Source organism: Leopardus geoffroyi, chromosome C2 (genome assembly GCF_018350155.1).
Source record: "Leopardus geoffroyi isolate Oge1 chromosome C2, O.geoffroyi_Oge1_pat1.0, whole genome shotgun sequence".
NCBI classification, from domain to species: Eukaryota; Metazoa; Chordata; class Mammalia; order Carnivora; family Felidae; genus Leopardus; species Leopardus geoffroyi.
The window spans coordinates 94,639,854-94,652,130 of record NC_059333.1 but is presented as its reverse complement, the minus strand read 5'-3'; the positions used below and the strand labels follow the sequence as shown (position 1 = coordinate 94,652,130).

General features: G+C 41.4%; 1 protein-coding gene across 4 annotated transcripts in view; it reads right to left on the bottom strand.

The window, feature by feature from the left end:
- PLD1 (phospholipase D1) overlaps positions 1-12,277 on the bottom strand; it is a 205,797-nt gene that overhangs the window by 171,243 nt on the left and 22,277 nt on the right. The window contains exon 1 of one of the 4 annotated variants that reach the window (XM_045502975.1): positions 1,396-1,495. The exons of 2 other annotated variants lie outside the window; for them this stretch is intronic. Coding sequence is in view for 1 of the 2 variants with exons in the window: in XM_045502971.1 (XP_045358927.1) it covers positions 1,396-1,457 (62 nt within the window). In the remaining variant the exon portion in view is untranslated. Of the gene's footprint in view, positions 1-1,395; positions 1,496-12,277 lie in introns of those variants that run through there. One more of the 4 variants, XM_045502971.1, reaches the window with a different exon arrangement.

The window sequence follows — 12,277 nt, the reverse complement described above, 5'->3', positions numbered from 1 at the left end:
TTTGAGACAGGGAGAGACAGAGCATGAATAGGGGAGGGTCAGAGAGAGGGAGACACAGAATCCAAAACAGGCTTCAGGCTCTAGGCTGTCAGCACAGAGCCCGACGCGGGGCTCGAACTCACGGACTGCGAGATCATGACCTGAGCCAAAGTTGGCCGCTCAACCGACTGAGCCACCCAGGCACCCCAAGGTTTTTTTTTTAATGTTTATTTTTGAGAGGCAGTGGCGAGGAGGGCAGAGAGGGGGACAGAGGATCTGAAGCAGGCTCTATGCTGACGGCAAAAAGTCCAATGTGGGGCTTGAACTCAGGAACCACGAGATCATGACCTGAGCCGAAGTCGGACGCTTAACCAACTGAGCCACCCGGGCACCCCACGGGTAAAGTCTAAGGCAAGGTGTTTCGGAGGATCTCGAACAGAATTCAAAATGTGAGTGGGAGAAAATTTTCATTTTAATTTTTACGAACCTCCAACTGAAATTGAGGGTTTCCTTCTTTTACAAATGCAGGCAACAGTCCATGCTAAAATTAACCATACTGGTAACTTATCACAAGTAGAAATCAAAAGATATCTGCATATCACATTACAGTTATTACAAGTACCTCAAAGTAACATTTCCACCCATCTCTACTTCCAAATGACAGTAGTTCCCAGACCTGCCACTAGTTCTTGGTGTGGAATGCATTAATAAAGGATGTATGTAACAATACCACTTATCTTTTGCTCTACAGATAACTGTATATCATATCATTGGCTTCCTTTGTAATCCCGTGCATTTGAATTTTAAGCATTTAAGTTTAGACCTTTGAGTTACGCATTAAACATTATTCTGAAAAGGGATACATTAACTTCACTAGAATGCCAAAGGTGTCCCGTGGGGCGCGCACGCACACACACACACACACACACACACACACACACACACACACAGAAGTAAAGAACCTCTATCCGATTTAAGGAGGAAAAGAAAAAAACCACAGGAAGATATTTCAAAAAGGAATTCAGAAAAGGGGGGACATGGTATGAGATGACCCAGGATTCAACCCAGGACCTCTGACTTGTGTTCTTTCCTCCACCAACTGCACACCCTAAAAATAGTCATCCCTTCATTTGTATCAGCAAAGTGCTTTCACATTTATCAGCTCAGTAGCTCGTCACAAAGACCCAGAGTAGGAAAAGTCTACCCCAACTGCCTGAAACTTCAGAGAGGCCGCAGCCCAGGAAGACACCACTCCCGGGCAGGGTGGGCGTGGGGGTGTGGGGAGGACTTGGCATCCGCCACCTGCTCTATGGGGCTGCAGCCCTGAGCACAGAAGAGTACATGAGAGTCCATCCCTTGTATCAAATCAACTAGAACCCGATCCAGAGAGGAAGGAATAGCGAGTACAGAGCTTACTGAGTGCATCCTGCTTCTCTCCAGGCTTCCATCTGCAGGCAAGGGTAACAACTGATTTGCATTCTTTGCTCAAAGCTCTTTCGTTTAGTTCTGATTGGCGATCCAGGGTGAGTTACAAAATTTACAGTATTTCAACTGTTCAATTTTCCTTTGGCTATAACCAGAACAGAAGCCTGTACTTAAGCAATTAGTCTGAAATTAGATAGACAAGCCGAAACAATACCCTCTCTGTTCCCTCCTCGCTGTGCCCACTAACTGGCGTTCATTATTTAATCTGTGACGCGTGTTGCCAGGGCTGCATTAACAACAACATCGCTTTTTGTCTTCACATCCACTCCCTACTCTGCAACATCTGTCGTAGCTCATGTCTATATTTTATTTATTTTCCTTCTTTTACTTTTATAGGGTCATTTTCTTAACTGCCACAAATTGCTGTATAATATATTCTAACCCCCCAAAAGGTAACAACATTTTGTAACTTGGTAATAAGAAAAATCTTAAGGTGTAGGGACAAACACCCTTTTACGTTACTGCAATTTACACAAAATTGTATCATTAATATTTTATGATATATTTAATCTCATGGTTGACTAAATAACCTATCTTTATTTTTTAATAACCTGATCAATTCACAGAATACTTGGCTCCTTCTCATACAATGCATGCATTTCCTTTTTAGAACATGGCTTTGGGACACCTGGATGGCTCAGTTGGTTGGGCGTCCAACTGTGGCTCAGGTCATGATCTCACAGTCTGTGAGTTCAAGCCCCTGCGTCAGGCACTGTGCTGTCAGTTCAGAGCCTGGAGCCTGCTTCAGATTCTGTGTCTCCCTCTCTCTCTGCCCCTCCCCCACTCACGCTCTGTCTCTATCAAAAAATGAATAAACGTTAAAAAAAAATTTTTTAGAATATGGCTTTATATGACCAATATAGTATGGTCTTCTGAAAAACAAGTTATTTCTTAACATGCATGTTAAAAAAAAATTATTATGGGGAGGCTGGGTGGCTCAGTCAGTTAAGTGTCTGACTTCAGCTCAGGTCATGATCTCGCGGTCCGGGAGTTCGAGCCCCGTGTCGGGTTCTGTGCTGACAGCTCAGAGCCTGGAGCCTCCTTCGGGTTCTGTGTCTCTTCTCTTTGCCCCTCTCCTGCTTGCTCTCTCTCTCTCTCTCTCTCTCTCTCTCTCAAAAATAAATAACATTAAAAAAAACATAAATTATTATGTTTATTAATGGGCCTTTAATTTCTAAGTTCCCTATTCTTTCTTCCTTCAATAAGGAGCCATAGTAAAAATGATCACTTGCCTTCTACTCCCATCACCTAAGAACTAGAATGGGAATTCTTGTGAGCAAAAAAGAAAGTTCAAAATTGGTTTCCAGAACCTGGAAAGGAAGAATGGAGCCCTCCTGCTGCTGCTGCCTGTCCATGGCACATGGAGTCAACACAGCCATCCACTGTGAGCGCCCTGGAGGGTAACTCCCTGGCCACCTCCCCTGCAGGGGAAGGAAGGACTGAATCTGGCAGCAACAAGCCCCTGATAGGTTACCTTCTTTCCTAACCACCCAGAAGCACTTCCTGCCTAGCTTGCCCAATCTACGGAAGGATTCCTGTGTGGTGGCACTTCCTGTAGCCTCAAGCCACTTACTTCTGTTCCTACCCTATTTTCTTCGTATTGCTCTCAAACAGCTTCTTCATTAGACATCTTCCACCAGTCCCAATGGCTTATTCAATTTTTCCAACCCCCTAAGTTCTTCCTCCCCTTTGGGTTTGTGCCATTGCCCCCACCTGTGATGCCCTTCCCTTGACGACCAGTAAAAGATTAAAATCCTCCCCAGCTTTTCCTGGGGCAGCCCAAACCCACATCCTCCCCAAAGCCTTCTCAGATCCTCCTGGCTTAGGAAAAAAACATTTTTATTTACTACACCTAGAACAATCAGCAGCAAATGCATTAGGAAACTAGTCATACCTGATGACTTTTCTATTATTGTCTGGTTTGGTTATTTAAATATCCTATGGTGTTTAGCGTTTCATGTAGTTATATCTATTTCCTCCAACTAAGTGATCAATAACTGGATCATAGGTTATACCTCTAAAATCAACCATTGTAAAAAGCATATGCCAGGGAAATTAATACTACCTTATATGGCATTCATATTTCTGTGTTGTTTTATGAGACTTAAATCATTCATATTATTAAATAGTAATTATAATAACAGCCAACACTATCTTACTACACCCAATATTGTATTTGACATTCACATCTGCCCTATGAGGTAGGTACCATTACTTTCTCATTTCTCAGAAGAGAATGGGACCAGCAAGGTTAACTTGCCCACAATCATCCATCTAACAAATATTTATGGAGCACCTATTATATGCCAGGCATGGCTAAGAGCATTAACAATTCCAAGCAGAAATTCCTTATCCTCAGGGAGCTTGTATTCTACTAGGAGAGAAAGACTATCAACAATTAAATATCAAACCAGATAACGCCCTTAGGTAGGGTAGTCAGAAAAAAACCTCTCTGGTGAAACGATACTTAAGCAGAGATCTGAATGGAGTAAGGTAATAAGCCACGTAATTATCTGAGAGAAAGATTCCAGGCAGAAGAAACAGAAACAGCAGAGGCCCTGAACAAAATAAGCTTGGAGTGTTCAAGAACAACAGAAAGGCCAGTGTAGTCAGAGTGCTGTGAAAGAAAGAGCGACAGAAGAGAATGAAGTCAGAGAGCAAACAGGGAGGTCTGATCACATAAGTCTCTGTAAACCATTGCACAATTTTTCCCCCTAAATACAATGGGAAGCCCTGAAATGTTTTAATCAGGGGAATGAAATGCTGTGACATTTTAAGATTTTTTTTAATGTTTTATTTATTTTTGAGACAGAGAGAGAGAGAGGATGAATGGGGGAGGGTCAGAGAGAGGGAGACACAGAATCTGAAACAGGCTCCAGGCTCTGAGCTGTCAGCACAGAGCTTGACGAGGGGCTCAAACTCACGGACCGCGAGATCATGACCTGAGCCAAAGTCAGCCGCTTAACCGACTGAGCCACCCAGGTGCCCCAACACTGTGACATTTTAAAACTCCAGTTGTGTGGCTAACGAACAGACTGGGACAAAGACTACTTAGGAGAATCCTACAGTAAGCCAGATGAGAGATGTTGGTGGCTTGGACTAGAAGGACAGCTACATAGAGAGATCTAAGGTATATTGCGAAGATAGAACCAAAAGCATTTTCTGGTGCGGGTTGCCGGTCTTCTGTGTGGGGTGTAAAAGAAAAAGAGGTGTCCAGGAAAACTATAAGATTGGCATCTGAGCAACAGGGAGCAAAGCCCATTTATTGAGCTGGCAGCATAATGGGTAATAGAGAGTAAGGAGGAACAATACATTTCAGAGGCAAATTAAGATTTCCATTTTGCATAGATTAAGTTTGTTTGATATACCTTTTAGATGCCCAAATGAGGATAAGTAAGAAACTGTATATGTAACTCTGGGGTTTGCATCTATAAGTCTGCGATTCTGAACTGAGATATAAAATTGGGAGTCAGTTGGCTCTAAATAACATATTTATGCCATTTAACTGAGAATGGATAAAGCACAGAAGTCTAAGGACTGAGGCTCAGGCCCTTTAACATCTAAATGTTTGGAAGAAGAGAAGGATACAGCAAAGGAGGCCAAAAAGGGGCAGATAGTTAGATGGAAAGAAAACCAGGAAAGCTTGAGGAATAGAAGCCAGGTGAACAAAATGCTTCAAGGATAGGATGATCAATTATGTCAAAGGCAGCTGAGAAATGAAGAAAGAGGATGCCTGAACTTGCCATTGGATACAGCAGCATGGAGGTCACTGGTGACTAGACAAGAGTGGTTTCAGGGGAACAGGGCCCCAAAACCCAAATGGAGTGAGTTCAAATGAGAATGTGGCTATAAGACCTTGCTGAGAGGAATTAAAGATCTAAATAAGTGGATATACCATGTTCATGGATTTTAAAATTAAATATTATTGTTAGTTCTTCACAAACTTATCTAATAGATTCAACAATCCCAATCACAAACATCTCACTGGACTTTTCTGTAGAAATTGACAAGCGAATTCTAAAATATGTATAGAAAAGCAAATGACCTAGACTAAGCAAAGCAATCATAAAAAATAAGACCAAAATCGGAGGGCCTAAATTACCTGACTTTAAGACTTTGACAAGTGAGTCTACAATAATCAAGACAGTGTGATACTCACATGGGATTAGCAAATAGACCGATGAGACAGAACAGAGAGCTCAGCAACAGACCCACACTTACAAGGGCATTTGAACTTTTACCAATCAACAGAGAAATCCAATAGAAAAAGAAAGAATTTATAACAAATGATGCTAAAACTAAATACCTGCATGACAAAAATAGATAAATCTCAGCTCCAACCTCACACCACATACAAAAAATTAATTTCAGATGGATTACTGCCCTAAATGTTAAACCTAAAACTATTAAGCTTTTAGATATGACACAGAAAGCAATAAACACAAAAGGAGAAAAATTAGACTTCATCCAAGTTAAAAATTCCTATTCATCACAAAGACACCAGTAAGGAAATGAATAGGTAAATCACGGGCTGGAAGAAAATATATGCAAATCATTTATCTGAAAAAGGACTACAATTCAATAAAAAGAGAGCTAAATATTTGATGGGACATTTCACAGAGGAAGATAAACTAATGATTAGTAAGCACATGAAAGAGTGCTTAATGTTAATATTCATCAAAGAAATTTAAATAAAAAGTACAATGAAATATCACTACATATATACACATACACACACACACACACACACACACACACACACACACATGCGCCCCAGAATGGACAAAATGCTGGCAAGAATGTAGAACAATCAGAATTCTCATATACTGTTTATCTGAGTGTAAAACAATACAACCATTTTAGAAAAAGTTCTGGCAGTTTCTTATAGAACTAAACATATATATACACACCCATAACTCAATAATTTCATGCCTAAGTGTTTAGTCAAGAGAAAAGAAAACACATACCCACAAAGGACTTTTGTGTTTGTTCATGGCTAGTTTATTCATAATAACCTGAACTGGAAACAGCTCAGATGTCCATCAATAAGAAAATGAGAAACAGGGGCGCCTGGGTGGCTCAGTCAGTTGAGCATCTGATTTCAGCTCAGGTCATCATCTCATGGTCCATGGGTTCAAGCTCCATGTCAGGCTCTGTGTTGACAGCTCAGAGCCTGGAGCCTGCTTCAGATTCTGTGTCTCCCTCTCTCTCTGCCTCTCCCTCAATCACACTCTTTCTCTTTCTCTCTCAAAAATAAACAAAAAAAAAATTTTAAAAAGAGTTGGTATGATTTTTCATCTCAACAAACTGGCTATGAGAGAAAAATCTATTCTCCTATGTCTTAACACATCCCTTCTGGTCTTATATTTCCCAATCCTAAAGAGAATGACTTACTACTTAAATACCACATTAGAAGGATCTGAAGAACCTAAACTTGAAGTCATTCCTTCAAAAGAATTTTTTTTTTGAAAAAACATTTAAGCATTAAGTCACCTCACTCTCAAGGAAAAAAAAATGCTGTCACTGTTTCAGGCATTCAGAATTTTAATGATTTTTTAATATTTATTTATTTTTGAGAGAGAGAGAGAGAGAGAGAGAGAGAGAGAGAGAGATAGAACATGAGCCAGGTAGGGGCAGAGAGAGAGGGAGACAGAGGATCTGAAGCAGGCTCTGTGCTAAGAGCGGAGCCCAATGTAGGATTCCACCTCACAAATCACAAGATCATGACCAGAGCTGAAGTAGAATGCTTAACCAACTGAGCCACCCAGGCACCCCCAGGCATTCAGAATTCTGGATGGACTACTAATTGGGTATTTTAGAAACTATTTTAAGACACCACACACTCACTGGCATTTAAGCTCTACAGGAAAAAGTCCAGATTCCCCAGCCCGGCCTTCTATTCAAGTCCAGGCCTTTACCACCCCCTGCACAAACATCATGTTCCAGGCATGTGACTGCCCCCTTCCTCCTACAAGACCCCTCCTGCCTCACCTCTGATCTTCTGCTCTTGCCGTTCCCTCCACCTGGGCCATCCCTTCCACTTGCCCAGTCTCTGCCTACGCACATCCTCTTATCCATCCATCAGGTTCCATCTCAAACATAGACTCCAAGCCAAACAGTGACCACAGTCCTCTGGAACTGCCAAAACTCTGCATCTGCACCTCTTAAGATGGCTATCCAGTTGTAGCTGGTATAGCTGTTGGGTACCCCTAGAATCTCCCTTCTGACACAGAATCATCTAATATTTCAATCTGGAACTCTTCACGATTTATCTTTGTATTGGACTCCGAATGCTTCCCACAGTGCCTGGCATAATACCTAATCAATAAACAGCTGTTGACAATACAAGTACACATTTCAGAGGGACTAATAAGGGAAAGTTCAACACAATGGTGGGTGTGCCTATTTTTAAGCTCAGCATTCTGTGTCCAGTAGTAAATTAATACACTTAGAGATCCAGATTTTTTAATCGTGGGCTACTGCCAAATTATCCTTCAAAAAGTTTACCCCAACCGAAATGCCCATGATGAGGTTCCAACAATTTATGTACGTGCCTTACCTATACAACAGCACTGTCCATCAGATATACAGTGTGGGTCACAGATGCGAACCTGGGTGGCTCGGTGAGATTAAGCCCTGCATTGGGCTCCGTGCTGACAGCATGGTGCCTGCTTGGGATTCTCTCTCTCCCTCTCTCTGCCCGCTCTTACACTCATGTTCTCTCTCTCTCTCTCAAAAGAAACAAACAGTTTTTAAAAAGTAAAAATAAACAAGTGAAAATAATTTCATGACATTTTATTAACCTAATTTATATCCAATATACTATGTAATTTCAACATATGATCCATACAAAAATTATTAAGGACATATTTTACATTTCTTTTGTGCTCAATCTTAGAAACCCAGTGTACATTTTACACTTAGAACACACCTCAGCTTGGATTAGCCACATTTCCAGTGCTTGATAGCCACACATATCCTTATCAAACTAGACAACACAGGTCTAGAATGTCCTTGAGCACAGAGGCTGCTTCTTTCAGCCCTACACATTCCACAGTGATTTAAGTGCCACAAGCATGCTAAAATCAAACGTGGAAAAGCACCAAGCACAATGCTTGCTGCATAGAAAGGGTTCAACAGCGGCTCCCTTTCCTTTACATGCAACAGACACTCAAATGCTTCTGGGATTGAACTTCCAACGTGGAAATGGTACTTCAGGATTAAGGCCATCAAGCTCTCTTTGCTCTGCCCTCTCCAAGGACACTTGTGACCTTAATGTGGCTTCAGGGCATGTGTTCCTAATATAAGAATATTCTAGCTACCAATAAACGATCCCAACTACACAGAAATAATAATTTCTTAAATAAATAAAATAGTACCCTGGTCTTCATCAGTCCCAGTGAGTTTGATTTCCAGCAGATATGTAGGGTTCATTCACCCCTGGCTGAATTAATGATAGTGCATTTTGGAAGCTGCAGAGCTAAAGAAAAGATTCAGGAAGCGAGATCCAGGCTGGAGCCAATCTCAAACGGCTGGTCAGACCGACCCTCCATTACTGGGTCGGGGATTTATAAAGCAACTGAGCCACAGAAGCCGTTACTTGGGCCTTGAATTCTCAAGGAATTAGAATAGAGCAAAGAAGTAAGAACGCTAAAAATGCTTAACATAATTAATTATTATTTAAGAATTCAAAAGGCATTTCAGAATCTCTTATGCCTCAAAACAACATTATAATCGTAAATTTATGTTGGATGGTACCATAAAAATTATAATTTAAACATTAGTGTTGTTTGAGCTTCTGTGATTTTGATTACATACTCAAATGCATATATTATATATGTATCTGATATATATATATCAGATATATATATCTGATATCACATATATATGATATAGGTATATATATCTACATCTAGATCACATATATAATACAAAGCTCAACCTGACAAAATTTCAACTGGAATAGGTAACATGGGAATTTCTCTACCAATTCTGGTCTCCCATGCAAATATTTTAGCCAGGCAAATATATCTTACAATACATGCATTGCCTTGTGGTTATGTCTCCTGCTAATTAAACCCTTTATTAATAAGTCATCATTGCCTTAAATCTTCCATTCTCTGTCCATCCATTCGTTGTTCCTTATACATTCACCCAAGGCATCCATCTAGCCCTTCATTGAACAGTCATGGAATGCACATCCCCAGTACACCACAGAGAGTAAGAAAATGTGGTCTTGGCCCCGGGGAAGCTCACAGTTGAATTCTCACAGCTCATTCTGCTTTTCCACTGCTAGTCTCTCTCTGAGATGCCCAAGGCTGCAGGTCTGTGCAGAAGTACCTACTAACAGGAACCTGGCTAGGGTTTTACGGACTCTGTATACAGTAAACTAGGCTGTCTGGTGAATTTCCTTCCTTAGAATATGGTCATCTGTGTTCAACACCGACTGACTTTCCAAATTAGATATGTTGAAACGGCCTATCTGCACTGAGTTTTTTTACCCTTTTTTCTTAAGATCAAATGACTTTCTGTTGGCAATTCCTGCTGGGTTTTTTTTTTCCATTAAATAAATACCTGGGTGCCCCCAAGTGGCTGATGCTTCTCTCACACTGTAAGAACTGAGGACAAAATGCAGCAACCAAGAAAAACCTCACAACCATAATATTAACCTAAGTGAGAAGGGGATGAATTTAATAAGCACCAGGAAAGGAACCTAAAGTCTATTTGCATACTATAATGTATCTGATGTCAACATGCCCAGAAAAAAAAATTAAGGATATTCTTCCCTTTTCAATGTTCATGGTAGGGTCTTCATGGATGTGGTGGTTGACGTTCATGGTACGGTGTGTATTTCAGGGAGGGGGCAGCGGTGTTTCTAGTATAAACCGCACAGGCTGATACAGGGTGAGGGCAGACTCTTCCTATGAGGCAGCAAATTCATTGGGCCTGAATTTTCATTTGGGAAAAGGGAATACCTTTTCTTTCATTATCGAATGAAATTCAGATAATACAAGAACAAATTTGGACTAAAAAAAGAGAAAACAATTTTTTTAATTATTATCACTGCCAGCCTGAAGAACAAAAGGAACCTTTGTGTTTGTGAGTGCGCCTGCGTTTTCTCTGTGTGAGGACTAAAAGAAGGATGCCGATGGGTGATAGACATAAACAGGATTATCAGTTTACCAACTGCTGAGAAATCAGGTCAGGCCCACAGGCTGACAACACCAGGGAGGCGGCACGGATGAACTTCCCTTTAATGCACAGGAGGCTCTGATCACTCATACAGCTGAATCCATTCAGTCAAGAAACCAAACAGCTTGCCTCTGCTTTTCTAACTTCCCAAATAAGAACAAAACCCGGCAGACACAAACAACATAGCAACAAACAGAACAAAACAACAAACTTTGATTACACATTCTTTGAATGGTTCTAAAAAAACTTTTCATGTCTCCTGAACACTGACCCGGGAAAGTACCATCAAAATGAGGATGAAACCCAGTTCAGTCCTAGACAAAAATAGCTTTGACACATTTGCTGATCCTTGGTTCTCCACATACACAAAAACACATCACCCCCGAGGACGTTCCCACTTCCTAGAGTTCTATTTATATACTTCTACTGCCAAGTCCAAGGTTCTGTCTGCACTTAAATTCTCTGTGGCCATTTATAGAGGTTGGTTTGCATCCATTAGTAAGACTGCTTATTTGAATTTTATTTCTTCGATCCAGTATCTACTGAATACCTGCTCTCTGTTATGCACTCTGCTAGGCACTGGGGATTCAAAAATGAGTAAGACAGACACTGTCCTCAAAAAGCTGGCAAACTCATGAAGGAGGCTGCCTATGTGGCCCAACAACAAAAGTATACTGTGCACCCACAAAGCTGTGCATCAAAGGGCTGTGTGAACAACAGTGGGGGGGCAAAAGTGATCCAGCATGCAGGAAAAATGGGTGGTCAGGGAAGACTCCAGAAAAGCATGGGATATTTTTATCTGTAAGTGGACAAGGGAGGAAGGGCATCTTATTCAAAGAGCCCTAAGGCTAGAGAGCACATGGCATGGTCTGGCCCTGAGAATCTTGGCACAGAGCGGAGAAAGAGCGAAGTAGAGAGGATGTGTGTATAAAGCCACGTGACTGCCACATTAAGAAAGGTCTTGCTATGGTCTGATTGTTTGTGTCCCCCCCAGAACTCAGATGTTGAACTTATAACCACCAAAGATAAATGGACGTAGGAGGTGGGACCTTTGGGAGGTTCTTAAGTCACACACTTTTTTTTAGATCGGTCACTCATGCATGCAACAATTCTTTATCAGCACTATGTGCCAGACATGGTACTAGACGTTATACTGGAGACAGCACAGCAAACAAAGCACAGCACCTGCTCTAAGGGGGCTGTCATTGTTGGCAGCAGTGGGGAGGGAGGCTGCAATAGCAAACATACAGCATAGAGCTCAGAAGAAACAGCAGAGCAAGTGATGGAGCAGGACAAGGTCCTACATTGGAAAGATGGCCAGGGAAGGCCTCTCTGACAGGTTATGTTTAAGCAGAGACGAAGGATATAAACCACATCGCAGTGGGAACCCTTCAATTCATATCTCATTAACTGCAGCAACATTCACTGCCCTTCTCAGAATCTATGTCCACTAAGGTCTATGACCTTAGTAATTTTGTTCCCATTTGCTGTTAAACCAGCCCCCAAGAAGATCTAGGTTCCTCATGGAATGTTCAGATGTGTTCTCAAAACCTGTAGTCTGTTCCCTCCTGCAAATCCACAGTTATGAAATCTCCACTCATGGGTTATACTAGCTCTGGCA